At 32.3% G+C, this 27,527-nt stretch overlaps 5 protein-coding genes across 8 annotated transcripts; 3 read left to right on the top strand and 2 right to left on the bottom strand.

Moving 5' to 3' along the window:
• Nucleotides 1-6,720: 6,720 nt before the first annotated feature.
• Nucleotides 6,721-7,923, bottom strand: LOC119677619 (uridine diphosphate glucose pyrophosphatase NUDT14-like). Its single transcript, XM_038089044.1, has 4 exons — nt 7,511-7,923; nt 7,203-7,413; nt 7,111-7,146; nt 6,721-7,045 (listed from the first exon to the last, which is right to left on the bottom strand). The coding sequence occupies exons 1-4, from the start codon at nt 7,701-7,703 to the stop codon at nt 6,847-6,849; spliced, it is 639 nt and encodes a 212-aa protein (XP_037944972.1). The 5' UTR covers nt 7,704-7,923; the 3' UTR covers nt 6,721-6,846.
• Nucleotides 7,924-8,025: 102 nt separating this feature from the next.
• On the top strand, nt 8,026-12,294 carry LOC119677617 (pyruvate dehydrogenase E1 component subunit beta, mitochondrial). Of its 4 annotated transcripts, none has more exons than XM_038089042.1 (6): nt 8,026-8,113; nt 9,027-9,258; nt 9,522-9,683; nt 10,929-11,340; nt 11,675-11,794; nt 11,861-12,294. In XM_038089042.1, the coding sequence occupies exons 2-6, from the start codon at nt 9,067-9,069 to the stop codon at nt 12,052-12,054; spliced, it is 1,080 nt and encodes a 359-aa protein (XP_037944970.1). In that variant the 5' UTR covers nt 8,026-8,113; nt 9,027-9,066; the 3' UTR covers nt 12,055-12,294. The 4 variants fall into 4 exon arrangements, with proteins under 4 accessions (XP_037944970.1, XP_037944971.1, XP_037944968.1 ...); XM_038089040.1 differs by lacking the exon at nt 8,026-8,113 and adding an exon at nt 8,733-8,959; XM_038089041.1 differs by lacking the exon at nt 8,026-8,113 and adding an exon at nt 8,733-8,966.
• Nucleotides 12,295-13,905: 1,611 nt separating this feature from the next.
• On the top strand, nt 13,906-15,084 carry LOC119676832. The gene is made up of 2 exons (XM_038088090.1): nt 13,906-13,962; nt 14,392-15,084. Exons 1-2 carry the CDS (start codon nt 13,906-13,908, stop codon nt 15,082-15,084), a joined length of 750 nt encoding a protein of 249 aa, XP_037944018.1.
• A 4,354-nt stretch (nt 15,085-19,438) lies between these two features.
• Nucleotides 19,439-21,530, top strand: LOC119682215 (beclin 1-associated autophagy-related key regulator). Its single transcript, XM_038095587.1, has 4 exons — nt 19,439-19,860; nt 19,935-20,729; nt 20,795-21,057; nt 21,115-21,530. Exons 1-4 carry the CDS (start codon nt 19,625-19,627, stop codon nt 21,273-21,275), a joined length of 1,455 nt encoding a protein of 484 aa, XP_037951515.1. The 5' UTR covers nt 19,439-19,624; the 3' UTR covers nt 21,276-21,530.
• A 1,277-nt stretch (nt 21,531-22,807) lies between these two features.
• Nucleotides 22,808-26,673, bottom strand: LOC119678581 (yemanuclein-like). The gene is made up of 7 exons (XM_038090490.1): nt 26,029-26,673; nt 25,094-25,961; nt 24,890-25,034; nt 24,584-24,823; nt 24,423-24,494; nt 23,269-24,370; nt 22,808-23,205 (listed from the first exon to the last, which is right to left on the bottom strand). Exons 1-7 carry the CDS (start codon nt 26,326-26,328, stop codon nt 23,140-23,142), a joined length of 2,793 nt encoding a protein of 930 aa, XP_037946418.1. The 5' UTR covers nt 26,329-26,673; the 3' UTR covers nt 22,808-23,139.
• Between the last annotated feature and the right edge of the window lie 854 nt (nt 26,674-27,527).

The raw sequence follows: 27,527 nt of genomic DNA, 5'->3' as shown, positions 1-27,527 counted from the left end.
TTGGGTGCCTGGACAAATGTATTTTTCGCGTTGCTGCATGGTAGATTGATCAGCTTACCAAGACTGTGCGCTGCTTTCTGATATTCACTTCTCGGTATTGGTATCCCACTTGCAACGGCTAAATTAGCAATTAAACAAAAATATCTAAATATATATCTTAATAAACTTAAACAGATGAAATTCAATGTGAGGTCTTAATATTTACTTAGTTCAAATTGAGCAAAAAATGTACCAGTCAACTAATACAACTAAATCGAAATCAATAGCAGTACTAAAATTTCAGTATCAGAAAGACATGCAATGGGACTTGGTCTATTCTAAAAAAATTTTTCGTAGTTGGAGTTGTGAAGAGGACGAAAAATTCGCATTTCGCCTTCTTTCCTAATTGCTCACCTTTGATCAGCAGGCGATTAAAAATTTTTTTAACCAATTTTTTTTACCGACCAGACACATCAAAACTCTTGTCAGATTTTAAAATTTACTTGATCCAAACTGGACAAAAAACTTATCAGTCAATTGTTTTAAGTGAAGCGAAATTTACTTAACAGTACGGTTTCGGTGTTACTGCTTATTTGAAAGGCAAACAATGAAACTTGAAGAGGAGTAGGAACCCGTGTTGGTCCTTCTTTGTCAATGCACATGTTTGGCCAGTATTTAAAAGCTAACGGAGCTATTATCTTTTAATATTAGGGACTTAAACAAGTTCATGGATTTATAAGGTTGGTTTACTTTAATTTAAAGTGGAAAATTCTCCCTTTTAGCATTCCTTGTACGCTAACCATTGCGGTCAATTTTTCGTGGTATCTGAATGAGTTATGTGCTCAAGTGGGCTTTGGTGTGAAAAGCCGCGACTCCAACCTAAGGTGAGGTAAGACAAAAAATATGCGCATCTGCTAGAAGAAGAAAGAACTCGTTTTAAAGCGAGTCATATAGTCATCGACAAAGTTGCTGAATTTGAATACAACGACAATATATTATCTATTAAATGATGCCATAATAAGCTAATATCTAGTCAATTGTTTCGCAGCGTCTCCTTATTTAAAGCAGTTCAACATAATAAAAATTATAATAATTGTCTTTGTTCTTATTTGCAGAACATAACGAATTTAAACAAGACTAAATTAAAGAAATGTAGTAAATATTGAAGAGATGTAGGTATTCACCATTGAAACAAATCTATAGTATTGCTCAAAGAACTTTTCTGACACAACAATTTAAAAGAATCTTCATAGATTTCTTAAAACTTCTTTTACTAAAAATTCCATTCCATTATTAAAATAATAATTCTTAATCCTCAACGAAATCTAACCACTGCTAAAATAGTTTCTTTATATTCTACTTCAATCATTGGCGTACACAAGGGCATTCAGTGTTTAGACTTAACAAAAAATTTCGGATCAGATATTATAGAATTTATTTAATAAAATGTTTCTATATAAGCTTTAAATTAGTTTGCAAATGAATTAATTATATAAGTCTATGTACCCTTGAATTAATTTGTAAGTGTCGTCCATGCGTGATTCTCTAATTGCATAAAACGAATACTCTAGTGATAATATTCTGTCTCTCACATAATATTGAAGATAATATCTAAAGTCTCATTAACGGTACTTCTGTGCAAAGCATCTAAGGGAGTATGTTGATATTAGCAACAAAATGATAATGAACGACAATGATAAGAATATTTTGTATAGATTTATATTATATCGTTATTAAGAAATCTATTTTTTTGAATCAAATTAATCTGTGATTTTAAGATCCTCTCAACAATCCATTTTGAACTAAAGCAATTCACACTTTTGTCGATATCATAAATATTTCACGGTGTGTTCTATCTTAAATTTAAATAACAATCTTGACGCTAATCTCGACAGTAACAAATTTATAATGAAATAAAACTTATTAGCTCTTCTAGTGGCCCTAAAATTTTATTGCTTTCCAGTTTTTAAATCATAAGGAAGAAATATATTATTCGGACACACAAGCATCAAAATCAAACATAATGGACAACTGTAGCTTGAATGGCTGAAAATCATAATAAAATAATTTATACAATAATTGTACAGATTTTATTATCTTTAGGTTAAATAGGTTAAATATTACAAATCAATATATAAAAAAAATTTATATAATTAATATTTCTTTTTATGAGTTAATGTTCCATCATATAATTAATCTTATAATTCATTAGCTTGTTATGGATTATGAATAAGCTTGTTATGGATTAGCTCTCCGATTAGGAAAGCATATGGGAAATTTCTTACACTTTATACACTACATTAAAATATTTTAAACTACTATATATTTATTTTTTAATTTATTCTGAAAAAGCTGATATGTTTTAATCTACAAAACTTTATCTATGTATATGCTTTTACTATATCTCTAAATACTGTTACATATTTGAAATGTTGTTCCAATGCGAAAAAAATCGTGGACTTATTTCTTAGAAGATGTAAAATATTACATGTAGTCTTTAATTTTTGATATCCTTAACCTACTTGGTGGAATTTAATCAGAGTGAGAAAACCTTCCATCTGCCTTTCTTCTTACTCTTGTATAGATATTCAGAATATATGAATAAATTTTATTTATATACTTTTGAGCAAATCAATTCAAACCGTAATAAGTTTCAATATACATACAAATTTCAACAGCCATCGCTTTAATATATCTGTTTCTTGAAATAAAATTCTTAATCTTCACATTTCCATTTGCAACCTTCTATACAATCTTAGCTAGTAAAGAGCTTGGAAGGACTTGCGGTCAGAATGTTGTCTCTGTCTGCCCAGATTAATATGTTACACTAAATGAATTCTTTTTAAATTAAATCAAAACAGCCAACCACTTTCTCGAAGCAACTGTCATAGTAATCTTTTTAGACCAAAGATCACCAGTAACGAACGAAGGCTCTCACTTTGGTCTGCGTTTCAAAGTAACTCGTCATCGATGACTAAGCAATGCTCACAATTAACTTCGGAGTTGCATCAATCATAAAAATAGCAGACCAAGCAAACTATGCGAAAAATATAAAAGAACAAATCGGATAATAAGAAGAACACAATTATGTATAAGAAACTGTATTACGTAAAACTAAACTATATTACCTGCCGCATCTACTTTCTCACATATCAACACAAACATAATATATCCGATATTTAATAATTGTGTGGACTCGTGTAGTTTTTGATTTTCCTGACTTTGATGCATCGTAAATAGAACCAATTTTTTCATATATTGGACCTAAGTCGCTATGAATTAAAAATTTCAATAAACTTGACGCATTATACACATCTAAAGATTAAAGTCCTAAGCTTACATTTTATATATCCTGATTATACGGTTATTATTTAAAAGGAAAATTATACATCTGACTTATTATATATTAACTGATTCCTTGATCTACTCTAATGTTACAACTAATTTTTACAACTAAAATTTCTACTTAGTTATCAATACGCTTGGAAATATAGATAAAAATCATTTACGTCTTCTTCATTTCTCTATTGATCGATATGTAAAACAAGAATAGTGTCTAAAGTTATTGTCGATACATACAAATATCTGTTGTGAAAATATTCATAGCTAAACTTTATAGCTTCGAGTTATGTAGTTACTCCACTTGTTTCTTCACACATAAGATACGAAAAATGAAAGATGTGTGAACTCTTTGAACAGAACAAATGGTTCCTCATCACTTTACTTAATCCATGATGTCAGCATAACGACTAAATTTACCTGAAAGCAATCTCAAGTTGTATCCATGCGAAGATGCCATGTTTGGTGGCAGAAGCAAGATTTTCCTGCGATTGCAGCATCGATTGTATAACATAGATTGTAAATTTTCCTATCTCTAAGGTTGGAGAAAAGATATGAAAGTAATTAACAAGTGTTAAATTGGAATATTAGGAGTTATTGCTAAAACAAAATCTTTAAAATATTAACTGTAATCAAGTTCTCAGGAAATTTTGATAATCAATTACTTTATTGTCTTTATGATGAGTTATTGATAATATATATCTTAAAGTAAATTATAATTGTTGAATTTTGAAATAACTTGTCTATAGAGAGTTAAGCTTCTTTCATATTATTTCTAGATAAAATACGAATATAATAGAATTGTTATGCGACCCATACAGTGAACTGGGTTTAAGAAGAAATACCTATTGTGTTACTTTAACTAAAAGCAAATATTTAGTTGCTGAAGCGTAAATTAAATTTTTAATGAAATACTGTTTAAAAATATTAAAATATTTATTATAATTTTTATACTTTTTCTTTAATCAAATAAACGATGTTAGATAATTATTTAAAATTCGCAACTGCAGATCACTATTTGTATAAGAGTTCATTACTATTCATAAATTAATTAATTACAAATATAACAATAATAATTTTATAAATGAAACGAGGTTAATTAACAGCGGGGTTAGAAACAGCTGTCTAGATCAAGTGAAACTAACTTCCACAATAGAGACACGAAAAGCAACATTTCTTCATCGATTACAACAATAACAACGATTAATAAAGTTATCAATCCTTATATTCAATGCTTAACTACTCCAACTTATATAAAACTCGTACAAAATTTTTTATTTAAATGTTTTTACAATACTAACGCATTTTTATCTGTTTTCTGTTTTTTGTTAAAATAAACCATTAATGATAAAACAGCCTCACAACTATAAAATCCCATTCAGCTTTAAGTAAATAATATATTTTTAACTTCAAGTATAAATGCGTTTAATTTTTATAAATAATTTTTTCTTTTTTATAGATAGTAGACTACTAACCAGATAAGCCATTTTTATCTAAATTTATTTGAATCTCATAGATTGTCTACATAAAAACAAGTAACTAATTGTACTACTGATACAGTCATTGCGGTATATTGACAGTTGGTTCTAAAACTCTTTTTGACGCACTGGTCCATATGGCAATGCTTAGTACATGGTATTTGCTTTAATATATATTTTATTATAAATTTATTAGATTCTCGGTTTTACAACTTCAATTTTTTGTTGACGCTAAGGTGCGGCATTACTCACACGAAACTCCAACGTAAAACAAGTTGTGATTCCCACTCATGCCATATGTATGTAGGAACATACATACATATATATATAAATTAGTAATTGAAAACATTTTGTTATAAAAAATAGTTTACAAAAATGGACAACATAAATTACACATGATATATATTGACAAATACCACAATTAGCTTAACCAGCCAATACTCATAACTCTCTTATGAACTCATGTATGTGAGAATTAAAATTTAGGCAAATTGATAAATATATTGCCACATGTAATGCATTAAAATAATTATAGTAAAAATACATAAGTTATACTTACCCATAAGCCTAATATGGGTAGCTCTGCTAATGAGAAGAAAACTGTGCTTCACCTAAAGTGTCTGTGAACACCATTTGCTAAGATAAGATATAAATTCTTTGGAACCCTTTTTAACTGAGCTGACACAGTTGTGATAGTTCGAAAATTTTTTTACAAAATTCAAAATCCTTAAGAACTTCCAGAGTTGTCAGGTTTGTTCTAGTGGCGTAACGAAGGGCAAAGGGGAAATCATGCACCGGGTGCCTCTCACAGATGGGTGCCAAATGGTACCCATGCTAAAAAATTAATACAGAGAAATTACAATAACGAATAGAACGAATTCAATCTAAGTACAGTAGTCTAATGTCAAAATCTTGATTTTATAGACGGGTCGGTAATAAACCGATCTTGGCTATTATACTTTTGTATACCATATACTACTTTTGTTGCATACTATTTATAAAGTAAAATTCGGCTATATATTCAACCTGTATATCAACTGGTTTGAAAGCTATGAAAAAAGTACAAATCATCAAAAATCGTTTACAACTTGAAAATAAACATAAAAAGATTAATAGATGACGCTGGAATTCAAGCATCATTAGAAACAACTATACAATCTTAAAACGAAAAGTGGCGAAATATATTGTAACGAATATTAGCTTGTATGACGTGTCTAATTTTACAAAATCTTGCTTTACGTGATCATATTAAAAATTTAGCGATTCAAAATAGTACAAAAGTCGGAAATTTATTGTCCGTACTTAAACTTGTAGCTCATTTTGACCCACTGTTAGAAAATTATCTGAAAAATGTGGAAAGACTAAGATCTGTCTCATACCTATCACCACAAATACAAAATGAATTTATTAATATTTAGGTATCCACAGTTCGTAATCAAGTAATTGATGACATTAAAAGAAATGAATACTACGGACTTTTATTTTAGTCTACAGGGTGCACAAAGCTCCCAATCCAAATTACTTAACCCTAATATGCAAGTGAGACGTAGTTGTTAATAATAGTACGCAATAAATATATAACAAAATGTGATATATATATATATTTTTCATTATTATAGTTAAAACTTTATAATATAACATTCATTATTTAATATTTTACTATAGTGTATTTTATTAAAAAAATAATAATTTCATTGGATTTTCTCTATCATAGCACTTTAATCTCTTAAAAAATAATTATTACGTAAAGGAAAGTAATTAGAACTATAGAGCCGTACTGCTTAAAATATTGAGTGAATAATTTAACATTTGGTAATAATTACAGCAAAACAAATATTTACTTAACAATAATACAAACAATAATTAATATAAGATAAGATTACTTTCTGTTCCAAACTGAAAACACATTGAAAAATAACACAAATAAGTTATTAGAAGTTTTTGTTATACAAAAACTCTTTATCTAAATTTTTATATTAAATATAGTTTAACATAAAAAAAAATTTTCTTCTGCTTGCCCTTTACATAATAAAATTTTTTTTATATACTTCTAGGATTCTTCTTTTGGTGCCTTGTTCATAAAGAACCACAAAATGCCCAGCAAACAACCTGGTGGGCTATTATTAGTTGCACCTGCACATATCATTCTTTTAGCTTCCTCCAATGAATGTTCCATTACTTCAATCACTTCATCATCTACCCCTCCACCGCTTTCGGATTTGTCCGCATCAGTAACTTCACAATAATACCTGATAAATGCAAATCACAATTATTAAATAATCATCAAATTATATACACGTCAATATATACTTACATTTTTTGAGTTGCACCATGTGAGCCTACCCCAGCCCTAACATAAAATTTTGGCTAAACTATTATATCGCTTAACTATTTCAAGGATCGTACCTGTATGTTAAAACTTCTTCAAGGCGGTCCACACAAACATCATATCCGCATTCCTCCAGCACCTCTTCTCGTGCAATTTCGACCCAACTCTTCTTTTTATCAACTATACCAGCACACATTTCCGTAGTGATGCCTAATTGTGGTGAGAATTTTTCTAAATCGACTTCTTTCAGAGAACCACCAGAGGAATAAACGATGTCATGGAAAACAGCTTAAAATATAAAAGATGATTATTTTTCAGAAAATTACATAAAATTCTTCTACGTCACAAATCGTAAATTATAAACTTCATTATAATAATTACTTACCTGGTCTAAATTGACGTACAAACACCAATTTCTTGCGTTCTGCATTGTAAATAATAATAGCCACGCTGTCATGGACCTTCAGCAAATCCCAGTTCTTCTCAACACCATTTTGCACATAATACATTCGGTAGGGTTTTAGATACTGTGAATCTGGCGGTAAGGGTCCAATCCAAGCTTTTGTTACGTTATCCATTTTAAAAGTACCTAATTGTTTTGCAAAACTTCGGGCAAGCAGAAGTATATTAAGAATTCTTTTAAACAATTTTAGTTTTTATGGAATCGAAAAATATTTTATTATAAGTAAGCACGTAAGTTACTGTGCTTAGATAAAGCACTTTTCTTCTTTTTAACCCTGACATTCACACCGCTTTGGACGGAAAAAAATCGTAATTGTTATTTTAACAAAATTTTATGTTTGATATTAAATTTAAATTCATTATGTAGGTATAAAAATTTTTGACAGTTATAGAAAAATATTAATACTGATTTCAAATAATTTTAAACTATATATCAATTTATTGTATAAAAGTTTTTAGTGTAATAAATATAATAAACAATTTTATATTTTGTGCAGATTTGGATATGATTACCTAGAATTGTTTGGTAAGTAAGTTAGAGACTATAATATTATTAGTAGCAAATTTATAAATTCAATTTTTTTATTGTAATATTGTTGTACATTTGTTTTTGTAGTTATGCTCCTAACTGAAACACTCTGTAAATGCTAACGTCGCAATAACATTTGGTTTCTTTTTTTTTTTGCTTTAATTGTTAGAAAATATTCAAAATATTACTGCAGAATTGTACTATAGTGAATTATGAACTCAATTTTTTAAAAATTTTGTAATTTATTTTGAGGTTTGATATGATAGTGAATGACATAACACAAATAATTATTTTTATATACAAACGAATCTCTTCTATACACAAACTAATTCTATGTACATATTAAAACAAATTTATTTCATATACATAGATTTTCATTCTCTCACGGGGTGCGCACAATTTAAAACTTTAATGAAATCCTGCATATTAAATCTAATATTATGAATCAACTTGAAAAACAAATACAATTCGTTTGTGACAATAAATAATGTAGTATACATTATTTATTATTTTATATAGTACATCCCGTAACTTGAACTTATAATTAGTTTTACTTTGATAAAATTTTTGCTTACACTCATACATTTACACTACATATAAATATTTTTGTTCGCAGATAAAATTTGAATATTGTTTAAAAAGTATTTAAATTCGAACATAACAATCTTGTCGAAATCTAACCAGTGTAGACTCCAAATTAGAACTATCTATCTGCCTTATCTACACAATTCTAGTACGTTATGAACTGTCAAATTTTATCATTGCCAACTTATAATTGCCAAATACATGTGTCAAAATAATTGCATCTGTGTCTGGCAGCAATTTTTCTTTGTAGAACGACGGGTAATCTGTAATAATATATAATTTTATGTTTAAAAAAAATACAACAAATAACTTAACTAAACTTTAGATCAAAAATCGAACAATAGATTGGAACACCATTGAAAAATATGATGGCTGTTAGAAACATTTTTTTGAATGCCACCCGTCGTGGGTTTTCTACAACTGCTAAAGCTTTAGCAGCGCCTAAACAATTAACAGTCCGAGATGCATTAAATAGTGCATTAGATGACGAGATTGCACGTGACGAGCGTGTCTTTCTTTTGGGAGAAGAGGTGGCCCAATATGATGGTGCATATAAGGTAAAGAAAAATATTTTTGCAATATTACTCTACTGCCGATTACGTAAACGTACGACAGTGCAGCAATATGTCAAACGCATGTTGGTGTGTTTGTGTAATGAATCTCGCTGATAAAAAGTGCACAGATTTTTAAATATTGCAATATTAATTCAAGTGTTACAATAATTTGTAAGGCACTATCGCTAAAATAGTTTTTTAGTATTAGAATAGCATTTATAAAATATATAATAAAATTTTATTATTAAAAAATTCTATTTTGTAAGGTTTCTCGCGGTTTATGGAAAAAATATGGAGATAAACGAATTATAGATACTCCCATTACCGAAATGGGCTTCGCGGGTATAGCTGTCGGTGCTGCCATGGCCGGATTACGGCCTGTATGCGAATTTATGACCTTCAACTTTTCTATGCAAGCCATAGATCATGTAAGTTCTTCTTTAAAGATCTTATCAATAATTTTATATCTACAAATTGAGTTAATGAAAGTTTCGCGCAGATTTGATAGTGCTAAAAGACTGTTATCTATAATGGTTTTGTATATGATTCAGTATAGATAATGTTTAGCTTGAATCTTAACCAATTAACTCAAGTTGTAGCTTTAATCTTATTAGAAAATACACTCATATTATTCCATGAAAGTCTTATTAGTATTTTACATTTATATGTTTATATTAAATCTTCTGCTTCAACTAATAAAAGCCTTAAAATACCAACAATTAATCGTTTAAATATTTTGTTTTTGTGAAATAATTCGATATGAATATGCAATGGAAAATGCAGGAGTGCATCAAAATGGGATAATATGGGTAAACATGTATGTGGTTCACATATAATTAGTTTTATTTATATCCAATGAGTTGAACAATGTGGGATTTAAATGACAATTTTAATTTAAATCTTCTTAAGCAACTCATAGAAACAAATCAAATAATAAACTTTTTTAAAATTTGATATATGAAATGACCCATATTATCCAATTATGCGCAGGTTAATCTTCTTAAACCACAAGTATACAGCACTCATCTAACACGGCATTTACATACACTTAGTCGCAGTATCTTACCAAATAACTACATGCCAATCTATGCTGTTGTGCAGCCACTTAGGCAGATTCCCATTGGTGATGTGTCAATTAAATCCAGAATAGTAGAAAGTCCGAAATCAACCTGGTTGAATGAAATTAATGAAATATTGGATGAAAAAAAGGAAATACGCTTGCCAAGCACAAATAACATAGGAGAGATGCGCGCAGAACCACTAATTGTGATACGAAGACGTAAAATGAAGAAGCATAAACTAAAGAAATTGCGTCGTAAGATGAAATTTGAGTGGGCTAAAGTCCGTCAACGACGTGAAATGCGTAAAGAAAAAGCATTTCAAGCAAAGCTGATAGCACAGGTTAAGGAAGGTGAAGCTTTCAGTGCAGAGAAGTATGTCGCAGAAAAGTTAAAGCAAGCCAATGAAGTACCACTTCCGCGTTACTGGAAAGGTAGACGACTGCCAGCGTTTATAATAAAAGAAAAACTTGGCATTAAATAGGTTATAAATTTTAGTTTAAAAACAAAAGTATATATATTCAAGAAAAAAATTGTTGGTATTTTAATGCAATGCAAAAATATAAAATAAATCAGAAAACCAAACCAAAACCACAATATCTTATGATTTGCTAGGTTATTAATTCCGCAGCTAAAACATTCTACATGTCAGCTGGCAAGGTAAATGTGCCTATTGTGTTTCGTGGCCCAAATGGTGCTTCTGCTGGAGTAGCTGCTCAACATTCACAATGTTTTGGTGCATGGTATTCACACTGCCCTGGACTGAAAGTGGTATCACCATATGATTCTGAAGATGCTAGAGGTTTGTTGAAATCTGCAATTCGGGATCCTGATCCAGTTGTTGTTCTTGAAAATGAGCTGCTATACGGCACTCCATTCCCTGTTGACGAAAAAATGATGGGTAAGGATTTCCTTATCCCCATTGGTAAAGCAAAAATTATGAAACAAGGCAAACATGTGACATTAGTGGCGCACTCCAAGGCTGTCGAAACTTGCCTCTTGGCACATGCAGAATTGGCTAAAAAAGGTGAGATTCTATAATGTTTTTCTTAGTTTTATATTTACTTTTAAGCTATTTATATTAAAATTTTAAAATTCTGCAAAGTAAGTTTAAATAAGATTATATAATTTTAACTTAAAACAGTTTTACTAAAATAAAATGAAAATGTGACTTCAGTTATTATGAAAAAATCCAATCTATCTTAAGTATTCATTAAGTTTATGGTGTAGGGACGCTTCAATGCTTCGTTAAAGCTCCTATTACACGTTCATGCTAAGCAGTATTTTAATCAATTGAATAAATCTAAAAAAAATCAAATATAAGTCTACTTGAAACCTTCTAAATATATTTTATATTTCAGGCATTGATGCTGAGATCATTAATTTACGATCACTTCGTCCATTAGACACTGAGGCTATCTTCAATTCAGTAAAAAAAACTCATCACTTAGTGACTGTAGAAAATGGTTGGCCACAGAGCGGTAAGCTATAAATATGCGCTGCAATGAAATTCAAATTCATAAATTATTATATAAAAACAATTTCAGGCATTGGTTCTGAAGTGTGTGCCCGAATTATGGAAGATGAGACTTTCTTCCACTTGGACGCTCCTGTGTGGCGTTGCTGTGGTGTTGATGTGCCAATGCCTTATGCTAAGACTCTAGAACAGTTTGCCATACCACAAGTTCCTGATATCGTTGAGGCAGTAACAAAAGTTATTGGAAGTAAAAAACCAAAATAATTCCACAAATACAGGGAGATAATAACTTCAAAACATGAATCAAATATACGAAAATAACCTGGCATTACATTGTTAAAAAAAAAATTAGAAAACGAACACACATTTCCGATTTTGAAATTGGCAAAATATTTTAGAAACGAAATTTAAGTTAATTTATTTTGAATATTATATAGGCGATTTGTATAGGAAAAATTTTGTTAAATAAACATAGCTAATTATGATTCGTAAGATTGGATTAAATTGAATTTATTAATCAACAAATTATTAGAGGATTTAATTAAATAATTTGATATAATTTGTAATCTATATTTATTTTAACTGTTGCTTACTAAAGACAATTTTTTTGTCGAATCTCATTTTCAATAGATCAATAGATTACATTTACAACAAATATTTAATTGGGTGTCAATCACATTTTTCTGTAATGCAATTTTATCTCGGAAGTGTTCAGATAGAGCACAAGCTTATTCAAATTCGTTTTAGATTTGTTCTAAAATTCACGAATAAAATAAATAAAACTCAACTTATATTTTATTTAAAAATTTGTAATAGTTTTTTGATGAAATATTAATATGTCTACATTCATACATCATATTTTTTATACATTTATATAAAGATAGCGCAACGGCATTTGGTGAAGTAATTCAAAGAACTTAAATCGCCATAAATAGAAGTTTGCATTAACATATTTTTTAGTTACAATTTTACCATTTTTAATACTTTTTTTAGAGCAATAATTGAGTAAAATATAGTTGTTAAATAAATGAGTTTAGGTAACATAATCTCCTTCAAGCGCAATACAATTATTCCAACGCTTCTCTAACTTCTCGATGCCGTGCTTGTAGAAGGATTTCTCTTTTACCTCAAAATAGGCTTCAGTTTCAGCAATTACTTCTTCATTTGAGATGAATTTCTTACCGGCGAGCATTTTTTGAGATCAGCAAATAGTCAGTAGTCGCTGGGGGCCAGACCTGGACTATACGGTTGATAAGGGAGCAATTCGAAGTGTAATTCGTGCCATCGTTTTTATTGATGCATTGTCTTAGTGAAACAAAATTTTTTTCTCCGCATTAAGCGGTCGTTTTTTAACAATTTCTGCTTTCAAATGACACAGTAATGCCATGTAGCAGTTACTATTCATGGTTTTTCCCTTTTCGAAATAGTCAATGAAGATTATACCATGTGTATAATCTGAAGCCATAACCTTCCCAGCTGATTGTTGTGCCTTTCGACGCTTCGAACGTGGTTCACCGGCTGCAGTCCACTCAGATGATGATCGTTTGGATTCCCGAGTAAAGTGAAGGATTCATGTTTCATCCATTGTCACATATCGACGCAAAAAATCGGATTTATTACGTGTAAACATGGCCAAACACTGCTCTGAATCATCAACACGTTGTTGTTTTTGATTGACTGTGAGTAAACGCGGCACCCACTTTAAAAAGAGCTTTCTTATGGTCAAATGTTCATGCATAATTGTAAACACACTACCTTCTGATATCTTTACGGTCTCAGTTATTTCACACTATTTCAATTTACGATCAGATATAGCCAATTTCTGGACTTTTTTGATGTTTTCTGGAGTAACCACCTCAATTGGACGACCAGAACGTTCACCATCATCGGTGTCTGTACGACCATGTTTAAATTCAGCAAACCAATAACAAATAGGTATTTTCGATGGAGTAGAGTCCGGATAACGCTTTTGAAACCATTGCTAAGTTTGTACAGTATTTTTTTTCATCCAGAAGCAATGATAAATTAACATGCGAAGTGGCTGCCACTTTTGTGCTGACTGATCGAAATGTAATGAAATTGTACACATTGAAGTTAGTACTTCATAAACGTCATATGGATTTGGCAATGGCAGCGCCATCTGTGTGCCAGTCACACGACTTATTGAGTGATGTATTATGTATCAATTTATAATCATTTATATTAATTCTGTGGCGACCCAGTTGGCTGTGAATTTATTGAATTTAAAAAGTAAAATTCAATTTCAAATATTTTTAAGTTTTTTGTTTTGATTGAGGAGAACGTTCCGATTTTTCTCTCTGTAAAAAGTTGAATAAAAGTTTATTAACATTGAAAATTTTTAGAGTTTTATTAATTAGCAAGGTGAACAGATCATTGCTAAATTGGTGACCCCGACGTGATCTCGAAAAAGTTTAGATTTAGAAATATTAACTTCTGAGCTAAATATCTAATTATCGAGCTGTGATGTCAGTTGCAGACGAAGGTGTAGTAATGGCTTCTGATAGTGGAAGTGTCGTAAACCGTGTAGCAGTGAAGGTGCCACCGTTTTGGCACGAGCGACCGGAGATTTGGTTTGCTCAGATCGAGGCGCAATTCGCAGTAGCTGCCATTACGAGTGACATCACACAGTTCAACACGGTAGTAGCAGCGATTGAGTCAAGTGTTATCGCCGATGTAAGTGATGCGGTGCTTCATCCTCCTGAAACTGGAAGATACGCTAATTTAAAGGCTTGCATCATAGAGCGGTACAGTGAGAGCGAGCAGCGGAAGATTCAACGGTTGTTGTCAGAAGTTGAACTTGGTGATAGACGCCCAACACAGTTGCTAACGGAGTTGACAGCGTTAGCTAAAGACAAGGTGAGTGATGAGTTTCTTAAGTCTCTTTGGCTGAAGCGTTTGCCACCACAAGTGCGCGCTATTCTGCAGGCATCGAACGTGGCACTAGCAGAGCTGGCGAAATTAGCAGACCGTATTTGCGAGGCGGGTGATTTTCAACAGATAGCTGTAGCGTCAGCCTCTGATTGTCCAGCCTATTCTGAGAATGCTGTGATTTTACGAAGGCTTGAGCAAATCGAACAGCGTCTGAGTCGTTTGGATTTACGTCGTAGTGAGTCGGTGCAAAGTCGATCGTCATCGAGGAGGCGTAGGCGAACTCGTTCCCGACCAGGAAGTCATCCAGATTGGTGCTGGTATCACGAAAGGTTTGGGGATAGAGCTAATGCTTGTCGGCAGCCCTGTAGTTTTGTGGCAAGCTCTCATCAGTCAAAAAACTAGGCACTCCTTCTACGTCGTCGAGCCGAGAAGGGGTTAGTGTTCGTATAGCTCGACTTAGTATTAAAGATCCCGCCACGTCGACCGTTTTCCTCATTGATACTGGTGCGGACATATCAGTTTTACCGAAGTCGTTCTGTCGTTGGAAGCAAAGGGCTAACAGTGTTGCATCAGTTAATTTATATGCCGCTAATGGTACGCCTATTCAAACATTTGGCGAGCGTCGACTGCTTTTGTCTTTGGGTTTGCGTAGAGATTTCCCGTGGACGTTCGTGATTGCGGATGTTAGCTGTCCTATTGTTGGAGCCGACTTCCTTAATCACTATGACTTGTTAGTGGATTTGAAAAGGAAGCGGTTAGTTGATTCGAAGACGACTTTGATGATGAAGGGTAAGGCTGCTGTGTCTCAAGAAGATACTGTGCGTGTGTGTGGTTCAGTTTCAGCTTATGCTGAGCTGGTTAATGAATATCGTGATTTAGGCATTATGAGTGCAAATCGGATGGGTTTAGTTACTAAGGTTGAACATTGCATCGAGACATTTGGTGCGCCGTCATTTGCGCGTCCCCGACGTTTAGTTGGAGCCAAACTTGAAGAAGCCAAGAAGGAATTCCAATTTTTAGTCCAGACAGGGATTTGTCAACCTTCGAAAAGCTGTTGGGCAAGTCCACTTCACATGGTTCGCAAAGGCGATGGAAGTTGGAGACCGTGTGGCGATTATCGCATGCTCAACGCGCAAACTAAACCTGATCGGTATCCGATTCCGTTCATTCATGATGTGACGAGTATTCTTCATGGTAAAACTATGTTTTCGAAGATAGATTTGCAGAAAGCGTATCATCAGATACCGCTTGCACTAGCAGACATTCCGAAGACAGCTATTACAACTCCGTTTGGCCTGTTCGAGTTTCGCTTTATGACTTTCGGTCTCCGTAATGCTGCCCAGACGTTTCAGCGTTTTATGAATGAGACTCTAGGTGATCTTAATTTCGTTTTTGCGTACATCGACGATATTTTAATTGCGTCAAAAGATGAAGCAGAACACAGAATGCATTTGCGACTGGTTTTAGATCGACTTAGAGAAACTGGTTTGACCGTGAATTTTGCCAAGTGTAAGTTCGGCTGTTCCGAGATCGAGTTCCTTGGGCACGTTATTAGTGCAAAGGGTTTACGTCCTCCGGAGAGTAAAGTTCAAGCTGTTCGTGATTTTCCTCTGCCAGCAACGGTGAAACAGCTTAGACAATTCTTAGGCATGGTGAACTTTTATCGGCCGTTTCTGCGTAACGCTGTGCAGAATCAGCAGCGGTTGTTTCATCTTACACCAGGTAACCGCAAGAATGATAAGTCGGTGATTTCTTGGACTCCAGATGATATAGAGGTTTTTGAGGCTTGCAAGAAGGATCTTGCCCAAGCTACGTTGCTTAACTTCATGGCTCTGGATGCACAATTGACGCTCACGACTGATGCTTCAGACGTTGCGGTGGGTGCTGTTCTCCAACAGGTAGTGAAAGGTGTGACTCAGCCATTGGCATTTTATTCAAAAGGTTTGAGTCCAGCGCAGACTAAGTATAGTGCTTATGATCGTGAGTTGACTGCTATCTATCAAGCTGTCCAGCATTTTAAGTATGCATTAGAGGGACGTGATTTCGTCATTTTTACGGATCACAAACCATTAACGTTTGCGTTCAGGCAAATAAGTGAGAAGGCATCTCCTCGTCGTGCAAGACAGCTGGAGTTTATTAGTCAGTATTGCACTGATATTCGTCATCTGGCTGGTGCAGATAATACGGTGGCTGACTCTTTGTCTCGGGTTGCTACGGTTCAGTTGGAGGCAAATGTTATTGAGTTAATTGCTGAGGCGCAGAAGACTGATGCAGAGTTGCTCGCTCAGCTGAAGAGCCAGTCTGAAGATGGTGTTGGGTTGAAGAAGTTGAGATTGCCGGATTCGAGTATTGAACTGTACTGTGATGTGTCAGGCAGTCGTGTTCGTCCTTTTGTTCCCGCAAACTGTCGGCAGCTGGTACTCTCAAAACTCCATGGTTTGGCTCATCCTGGTATTCGAGCAACGCGGAAATTGGTGCAGGCTAGGTATGTTTGGCTTGGTTTGGTTAAGGATGTAGCTGTGTTTGTGCGTAGTTGCATTGCGTGTCAGAAGTCCAAGATTCAGCGGCATACTAAAACACCAATTGGTTCGTTTGCTGATATTGATAGTCGGTTCCAGCATGTTCATGTTGACATTGTGGGTCCATTGCCTTTGTCTCAGGGGAAGCGTTATTGTTTGACTTGCGTCGATCGTTTTTCTCGGTGGCCTGTTGCTGTGCCTCTGTCGGGCATTACGGCAGAAGAAGTTGCAGCGGCTTTTATCGACGGTTGGGTGGCAAGTTTTGGTTCTCCGCAGGCTATTACCACTGATTTGGGTCGGCAGTTTGAGTCTGCTGTATTTCGGGAACTGACGAGATTGCTTGGAGTGAAACACTTTCATACCACGGCTTATCATCCTCAAGCAAATGGTATGGTTGAACGTTTCCATAGAACATTGAAGGCAGCCATTCGATGTCATTCCTCAAGTAATTGGACGCAGTCTCTTCCGCTTGTGTTGTTGGGATTGCGAACGACACCGAAACTAGACCTAAATGCTAGTCCTTCAGAGATGTTGTTTGGAAATCCTCTTTGTGTTCCAGGGCAGATGCTTTCGGATTTCAAGCAGAAGTCGTCCGAGACTGATTTTGTGTCGGCGTTGCGAAGGGCTTTAGCTAAGGTTAAATCCGTTGAATCAACAAGACATTGTCATCCATCTGTGTATGTTCCGCGTGACGTTATTAATTGTAAGCACGTTTTTCTTCGAGTGGATCGTGCTCGAGCTCCACTTGAGCAGCCTTACGAAGGTCCATTTGAGGTGCTGAGTCGTAATGAGAAGACGTCTGTTATTGTTTGCCGTGGGAGAGAGGTGACTGTTTCGAATGATAGGTTGAAGGCGGCGTACTTAACGTGTGATGATCTTGAACAGGTTGTTCCAGAAACGCGTCAGCCTTCAGCGCTGTTGAATGGTGATCAGTTAGTGACTTCTGGTGATTGTAGGCGTGAATCCCTGTTGCCGATTCCGAAAGTGACACGAGCTGGTAGAGTAGTGCGTTTCCCAGCAAGGTTAGCGGAATTTCGTGATTAAGAGTGGTGTTGTCGACTTAGTTGTGGTGTCGCGTTGTTGCTAGTACTCCATCGCTAGGAGGGGGTACTGTGGCGACCCAGTTGGCTGTGAATTTATTGAATTTAAAAAGTAAAATTCAATTTCAAATATTTTTAAGTTTTTTGTTTTGATTGAGGAGAACGTTCCGATTTTTCTCTCTGTAAAAAGTTGAATAAAAGTTTATTAACATTGAAAATTTTTAGAGTTTTATTAATTAGCAAGGTGAACAGATCATTGCTAAAATTCAATTATTAAACAATATGAAGACGATAAATTTGTTATAAACGTTTTCATATATATATATGGAATCATAGTCGAGAAACGTAAGTGTATTGAACAATGATCTGGGCTTTAAAAGACCTTATTTTTTAAGTTAAAGTTAAATATCATCAAGAAGCTTTTAGTAATAATAAATTATCATATTTACTTATAGTAAATTAAAACTGTACAAATTATGATAAATGCTATCTATTTGTTGATATAATCGATACATATTAATGAACAATTTAATATTAGAATATTTGTTTGTTATAAAAGTCATGAAATAACTAACTTGAGCACATATTTTGAAATATTAAGTTATGTCAACATAATAAGATAGAAAATATACTAAAACAAACATTCGAAATAAAAGTTGAAATCCTAAAAAACAAAACGACTCAAAAATAAAATACAATAAACAGTCATTAACTTATTAGCTAGCATGTGTTAATAAATTTCCGTCAAATGATTAAGATGCTTACGTTACTTAAACTTTTAGGACATATACAAATCGACTTTATAGATGTGTTATTACTTAGAGAAATGATGGTTATCTGTTAAAAGTTATATAATTTAGATATTAAAACTGTATAATTAATCTAATTACAATAATGAGAGAAGGGATTCAAAAATAAAGTAACAATGGAGTTTTTCGATATTCTTGATTTTGAATTAAATCTATAAACAATATCTCAATAGATATATTAGCATTTATTATTATTATTATTTACATCAATATAAATCTTTTGAAAGTTTAAGCCTATTAAAACGCTTAAACTTATTTTAATAGACATATCCTATATCACAAGTTTTTAAACTATGAAATTATAGAAACTCACCACGAAATCATTACTTCTAAAGTGGCACTTAAGTTAGAGACCAAGCATTGTTCAACACTGTTTACAGTCAAATGTCAACTCACATTTGTTGTTGTTGTTATAATGTTTTGACGTCAAAAATAGTGTAGTTGCAAATAATATAATTTTGAAGACGGGCACTTAGATGCGTACTATAATAAAATTTAGTAAAAATTACATTGCCTATAATTAAAGAACGTTAATGGTGCTAATTATATATAACAGAAGGTAGGAAGTTATGTTATGGCTTCATGCTGCTCGGATGATAGCACAAAGGCCCCCGAAAATTTTCATATATCTGACGATGAAGTAGGAGTGCTAATTACTGAAAGGAAGACCATTGGTATAACTGGAAAGGATGTGGATATAATCGGAACTCTTAAATGTCCACTATGTAGAACACGACAGAAGCGTTTTAATTGCAAAAATTGCATAAAAAATGGAACGATAACACACAGTACGAATAAAAATGGTGAAAGGTAAATATATATATAAAATGCATTCATATTCGTCAGGTAAATAAAATGAATTAAATGTTTTGTTTCTTTTTTAGTCTTAACGAAAAACAACAAAAATACTTAAGTATTCAAGCTGGCTTGAAAGCATTCAGCTCTCGCTATGACCGTTTCATAAAAGAACACAAATCAAAAGAGAATGTACAATTACAAATAAAACGAAAAAAGGAAGAATTGACCTTTCTCAGGCAGGTCATTACCAAAAAAAGGTATAAACTAACGGAACTGAGGGAAAAGCAAGAAGATTTGTGCAAAGTAAATTTTGATAAAAACAAAAATCTACCTAGATATGCAATTAAAGTGAAGGAACTAGACAATTATGTATTAGATCGTTTTGAAAAAATAAGTAAACTGCGCGAGCGACGTTCGAAACTATTTGAAAAATTGCAGGAGGCGACTAGACGAGGGATAACTCAGTTAGTTAGTTACATATTTCCTATACAAGAAATTGTGCTAAGAGATGAGTTAAAACAAAGAGTCCAAGCTGCGATTGCTAACAATGTACAAAATGAAGAATCGGAAACAATAGCTGCATTAGCGGATGCTAAAAATACATCTTATATACGTGGCAAATGGGTTTTTCATGGAAGTGGAATAAGTGAAATGCAATACCGCATTGTAGCACCTTCCTTACCGGCAAACGGCGACTACACAGCTTATCTGGATTGGTTAACAGATAATAAGGATGATGTACCCAAGAGTAGTGCAAATGAAATAAGCCCAAGCCGTGTGGGCGCTTACCGTATAATGGGTGCTCTAACATATACCACTCAACTTACACAATTAATGAGTTATTATTTAAACATTCGTCTGCCATATAAATTGGCTTATGGGTAAATAGTTGACAAGTTATTTAATATCTCAAATAATTTTATTTATATATTTTATTTAATCATAGGGATTTTTGCAAAAAACTCAATGAAGAGCAATTTTTACGAAGAGTTACTAAATTAAATTCAAACATAATGTATCTCGCATACACACAGCAGGTTATGCTGCGTGCACTAAATGAGAATCATACATTGGAAAATATTTTGGCTATACTCGATGCCGAAAAAAGTAACTTAGGCAGTTATGGTTATCATGAAATATCTAATGCCCCGCTGATGGAATCAGTAGACTCATTATTATTAGGCATCGAAACGGAATCTGAATCAGAAGGTAATTTTATATTCTTATATGTTTTTACATTATTTTATGTAAATGTCAAACTCATAGATGAGAACTCTCTGCGTTTGGATTGGGAAGCTTTACCAAGTTTACCACCGCAACCAGAAAATTCGAATTTAATGCCTACCGGCCAACAATCAACGATCACTGAAGGGCTTATGACCTCTGCAGCGAATCGTATTTCATCAATATTTCGTTGGAGAAAGTAAAAGAAGAGTACTATATATTTTGTCACTTATTTTAGGTATTACTTAAGTATATTTATGCGTTTAGTAAATGACAAAAAATTTATGTTGTTACTATTTTACAAAGATGAAATTAGTTATCCTAGCTCATATAGGATTTTGTCATACAATGAAGAGCAAAATATTCCATGCGTGGTGATATACCTATAAAAATAATCTATTGTATGGCAATCTGCTTAAAATTTTTAAGTTTATATATGCACATTACCATATGCAATAACAAACAAAAAAGAACATATTTTTAACTTTCATTAATATAAATAAATAGATATAAAATTAGGTTTATTAAAATTGATCTTTTATATACCCATATACATTTCTTAATTTATTATTTTAGCAAATTTTTTGTTCATGAAACAATGTAATTCAGACTTATTTTTAGGAAATTTGCTGTAAATAAAAAATAATAAACTTATATTCAAAAAATCATTTAAAATAAATTTTATTTTGCCAAAATTATTATTCAGTCCTCACCCAGTAATATCCCCAAAAGGTTTGCAAAAGATAATTGCTATTTAAATAAAATTTTTTTAATTTTATACGTTAAATAACCAATCAGCAAATTAAAGCTACAAAAATTGTAATGTGATCAGTTTTAAGTTTTTAATTAACAGCTTTTATTACGACTAAACGTAACTAACAATAACAACTGCACCGTAAAATTATTTTACAAGTTGAATACAATTGAACTTTAAATATTCGCAGTTCGATTGACAGGAAAAATAAATTTTATGGCGTCTTAATTTAGTTGTCACAACTTAACTTTGTATAGATTTAGAAAAAGTTCTTGTCCTTCACCCGTATATAAAATCAAGAAATTTCCAGAAGGAAGAGTAGATTAAAATTATTTAAGATTTTCTTTAAAAATAAAATTGAAATCTGTGTGATATATTAATTGCAAACTTCTACATATTAGATATGTATATGTAAATAAATACAATAGAATATAAGTACATATAAAATCTTAATAGGTCTTGTCAGCTTATCTTTCGATTATCCACATAAATATTGGTCAACACGAATATTTGCAATTCAACTAAAATTAATTAGTTTTCCTTAAGGGTAAACAAAAAAAACAACTATTAATGAAAACAATATTATAGTAGAAGCTTCCTTAAGTAGACCATGGTTGCAGATCATTTGGTCATTCAAAGGGTATGTAAGGCTTAAGGATTTAAGAACCAAATTTAGATATTGATAAAAGAAAACTTGCTCAATCAATAGAAATGTTCGCCAGGAGAGTTTTCATTGCAGTATACACAAATCGACTACATTTTTATTACAAGATAAACATATATAACAAACATATGTATATAAATATAAAACTGTTTTAAAAATGTGAAAATTCCTTGCTATCATAATATTTAACTTTTTTTATAATTTGTGTGATTAATTTATTTTACAGTTTAAACTAAACTACAATTTTTTTTTAAATTTATTGTTTTTATCTTATTTCATCTAAGAACATTTAAAAAATAAATATTTTAAAATATAAATGGAAAAACAATATCGCCAACACAATATTTTTTATTCTCAATCAATAAGACTAAAACTTAAAAATTGACTTTTGTAACTGTTGCGATGTTGTATCCGTGGAAAATGCGACATCTAATGAAGGCATAAAGGCCACTGATTGTAATGGAGGTGGTGTTATAGGTGGTGAAACAGGTATAGGCGGCGGAGGTGCTATTAATTGTAGTGGCAGTGTTGGCATATTTTTAAATGATGGAAAGGCTGCGACTTTGTTTGGTGGTGACTTTGTGATTGTTGTGCAATGGGTTATATAGTCATAGAAACCAATTGTCTGAGCTTGTTGTAATGGTGCTTGTCATTTGTTTCTTGCAAACGTGCTTTGTGAAGGATTACTTAGCTTTGATTTTTGCGATACTTCATCCTATAATTCAATAATTAATTAATATATATTATAAATAATATCCATATTAAAAACTACACTCACCTCTAAATCTCTCAAAGCTTTTACAACTTGATTAACATCCACATTCGTGAGTTGTTTGACCCCACCAGAAAAGTCATTCCCAATCTTAGTTGCATTAGGCAGTTGTAATTTTCTATTATAGTTATTGTTGTTATTGTTATTTATATAATTTGAATTTAAATTGCCTGAAGTCATATAATTAGAAACTTCACCAAATACTCCAAAGTTATGCATATTTTCTATTTTTGTCTTTTTTGATTTTGACTTTGGCAAAGTAGGTTTGGGTGGTGGAAAAACTTCAACGACTTCTACGCAATCCGACTCGCTGCTATTGCTTTTTAAATCTAAGTCTATAGTGTAAGATGAATTTAACAGAGTTGCAGTATTTGATGGTATAGGGTTGGTGTAAGTAGCTGTGTTTATTAATTGCTTTGATGTTTGTAATATATCTTTCGTGCTCTTAAAATCATCAAGATTGATAACGTGGGGTGTTATTTCTCCCGTGGAATGTTTTTCAGTTTGTAGAGTTTTACTCATAGTAGAAATGGCTGTTGTTGTAGCAGTAGACGATGATGACAGTGACGTTTTGTATATATTATAGTCAGTTCTTTTAGAGGTTAAGGTCTGGTCATATGTGGGATCTAATCCTACATTGGCAGTTATAGGCATGTGATTTTTGTTACTGGTCATATATTCGCCAGTATTTTTTTTATCAGCATTAGATTTTGCAGCTTTATTTTTACTTTGCTTATTTTCATCTCTGTTTTTTCGTTTTAAACTATTGGACGCAACACTGCTTGCTACAGATTCCGTATCTGAATTTGCACGTGAGTGACTACTGGTGGGCAAGTCTTCCAAATGTTTTGTAGATGGCCATTCAGCGATTTGCTGAATCATGGTATTAACAGATTTGCTTTGTGAATTCTTTTTTGTTGCCTTTTTTTGCGTCTTTACTTTATCAAGTTCCTTTTTAAGTTCCTCCTGGGTCATCCAGCCCGGAGGCCAAAGTTTGACAACTTTTTCTTTAAAATATATATTAACGAAATCTTCGATTGTTTGATTCCGGACACCAAGTACGGAAAATGATGCCAAACGGACTTCATAACATTCATAAATCAAATTCCTAAAAACATTCATTTTGTTAAATTCAATATTCATTTAATTATTTTAAATACCTTATGTAAGATGTAAACGGAAATTTCTTCTTTGGCATATTTGGTGGCTGATCATTGTTCAAATCATCGACTCTGCAAAAGATATAAATACAATAATAATTTTGTTTAATATTTCTTTTTAATGACAATGACATAGGAAATTTAATCAACTTTGTTCTTACTGGGATTCTGCATATTTTCGTAATTCAGACTCGTAACTTGGAATGGCATTCGTCATTATATAATCAATTGCTTTTCGTAATTTCTTTAAAGTTTGTAAGCCTTTCAGTTTTTCCTCATTAACACGCATTTTCTTCCCCGTATGTTGCAAGTAGTATTTTGGCAATCCCAAATGGTATTCCAAATGTGCAAAAACCATATTTCTCTTCGATTTATCTACACCTATCAAGAACTCGTCAATTCTAATATAAAATTAATAAAAAATAAATTTATATATTATATTAAAAATATATGTACTTATTATTTACTTTAAAAATTGGGTCATATGTTTTTCATCCATAGAAAAATTTTTTCCGTTTATACTTTTTATTTTCATACTATCTCGAAACTCAATAATACTTTTCAAGATCTCAGCATCAAGCTCAGGAAGTTTTGTGTCTGATGAACGCAATTCTGTAATTAAAAAAATAATTTTATATAATTGTTCACATTTTTCATTATCGAAAATTTACTGTTGACTTTGTCTTCAGCGTTGAATTTTTTTGCGTTCTGCGAGTTATTATCAGAATTAACTGAATTTCTACTAGAGTCATCATCGGAAGATTTAGTTACTGCTCCTTTGACTTCTCCATTAAGCGAGTTTGTATCACTGCCTGCTTGAGATTTCAGAAAATTATCGCGTTTCGCCTTTAGCATGTCCTTTACGGTAGTTGTTTTTACTGTTTTTTGCAAAGGGCGTTCTTTTTCATAATCTGAACCAATTTCATCAGTTGTGGGCTTGGGTGAATTGGAAGATGAGGACGATAAACTGAATGGTTTGACTTTGTTACCATTTTGTTGCAATTTCACTTTAGCTACGTTATTTTTTATATTTTTTGCCGATGAATTACTTGAAACACTTCCTGTTTTACTTTTCGCATTTTCAACTGCTGTATCTTCACCAGAATCTTCACTTTCGTCTTCAGCGTCATCTTCTTCATCTCCGGATGATGATGAAGAAGTCGACGACTCTTCAGATGAAGATGAAACTATGCGTTTTTTATTTCTATTTGGCATTTTAATGATTTCATCTGTTTTCGTTTTAGGTACATCTGTTTTTAAATTTTTAAAAACCAACGCACCACAATTAATATAGAAACCACCTTCTAGGGTTTCAACTTCCTCAGGGATAACTTCATCATACGCGTCTGTGTTGTCTATAAAGGGATCGCTTTCATCATAACCTACTCCTTTATCACAATGATCATCTTTTTTACTTCCCTTGCTGTACGCATTACCATATTTAAGTTCCAACTCTCTTGCAATACGGGCTACATCGTCATCGTTGTCAGCGAACGGATCGGATGAAGCCCTCTTCTGTTTTATTTTCTTTTGTTTTTTCTAAAATGAATTACATATGTTACTAAATTAATATATGTTATTAAATATTTAATAAAATCAATTTTACTTTTTCCAAAAACATTAATTTCGAGTAATTAAATTCCGGGTATGTAGAGGAGTCTGTTTGAAAGAGTTTCAATTCTAAACGTACTGTCTTGTTGCGATTCTTCTCCTCTTTCTCATTTTTGTCATCATCTTGCAAAAACTCGCTTCCAAACCTTAACAATGACGTGGATCCAGTGGTGAAGGCACCAGCTCCACTTAATGCACTGGATGTGGCAGTCTGACTTATAGTAGATAAGGCAACACGTTTGGGCTCGGGCTTAGACATTTTGTTTGAATTACATTTAATTTGTAAAGTTTGCATCTACTGTTTTTAATGCCAATAAAGTGTTTCCTTTTCGTTTTTATTTTCTCCTCCTCGTGTTTTTGAAATTTGTTTCTCTGCGCGATTCTTTTTTTACTCAGCTTTTATTTTAACAAGTTAAACAAGTTTGCAATTCCAACTTTATTGCTAAATATACTGTTTATATACTGTTATAGCATATATACTGTTTCTTTAAAACTATAACTGTATTTTCAATTTTCATGGCTTAATGTTCCGGTGTTTGTCTTTAATCAGCGAATTTTGTCACAACAAAAGATACTAGACGCCTCAAAACAAAAACTTTTAAAAACACTGAAGTTAGTTATTTTACTATATATTAAATAAAACATATATTATATGGTTAAAATTTTAAGTTTACTTCAATTTAGTAATAAACTATATACAAACTTATTAAGTGCAAACTCAAATATAATTTACACTTTTGTGTAAAAGTGGAACAAAATTGCAATAATACAATTCACCGCTTTATTAGAGTTGCCACTTTTAATATTTTACAGATTGTACGTGTATATTTATGATGCGATAAATACACATAATAGGTCTGTTCCACAAGCTACTCGTAATAAAATTCAAGTAAAACACAAGTACAAACTGAGAGCGTAAAGTCTGGTAAGAGCAGCAGTACTGCGCAAATAAACAATGCAAAAATTTAAATTTTAATCAAAACAGCTGATACACACATCAAACAAATTTTACATGAAATACAATATACGAATGAAGTCTGTTTAGCATTTTCAAATTTCGACAGGTATGTTACGTTCTCTCAGATACTCTCATTTACTCGAAAATTTGCTGGTAGAACGCACTTTTGTATACACAGTGTTACTCAAAGTTACTACGAGTAATTCATGGAACAGATCTAATAATTCAAAAGCACTTTATTTTCATGAGAATACTTGTCACGGTTATGAGTTTTTTCTGTTTTCGTAGTTTAATATTATTCCTTTTATAAAGTAGCTGATTATATTAAATGATCACGAAAAAACAATTTTTATTAGTTATGTTTAATTAACTATTTTTATTTTGATTAACATTTCTTTAACATTTTACTAAGTAATCAACACGTCAACACATCAAGTTGAACTATAAAATATAAGTTCATGTGTTTTAATTCATAATTATTACCGACTTACTATCAAATAGAAATATGCGAGTTCGTGTGTGAGTTCGAGTAAATT

This window comes from Teleopsis dalmanni, chromosome 2, assembly GCF_002237135.1.
Source record: "Teleopsis dalmanni isolate 2A chromosome 2, ASM223713v2, whole genome shotgun sequence".
Lineage (NCBI taxonomy): Eukaryota > Metazoa > Arthropoda > Insecta > Diptera > Diopsidae > Teleopsis > Teleopsis dalmanni.
Note: the sequence above shows the minus strand (reverse complement) of the source record. Positions and strands in the feature narration are given on the sequence as shown.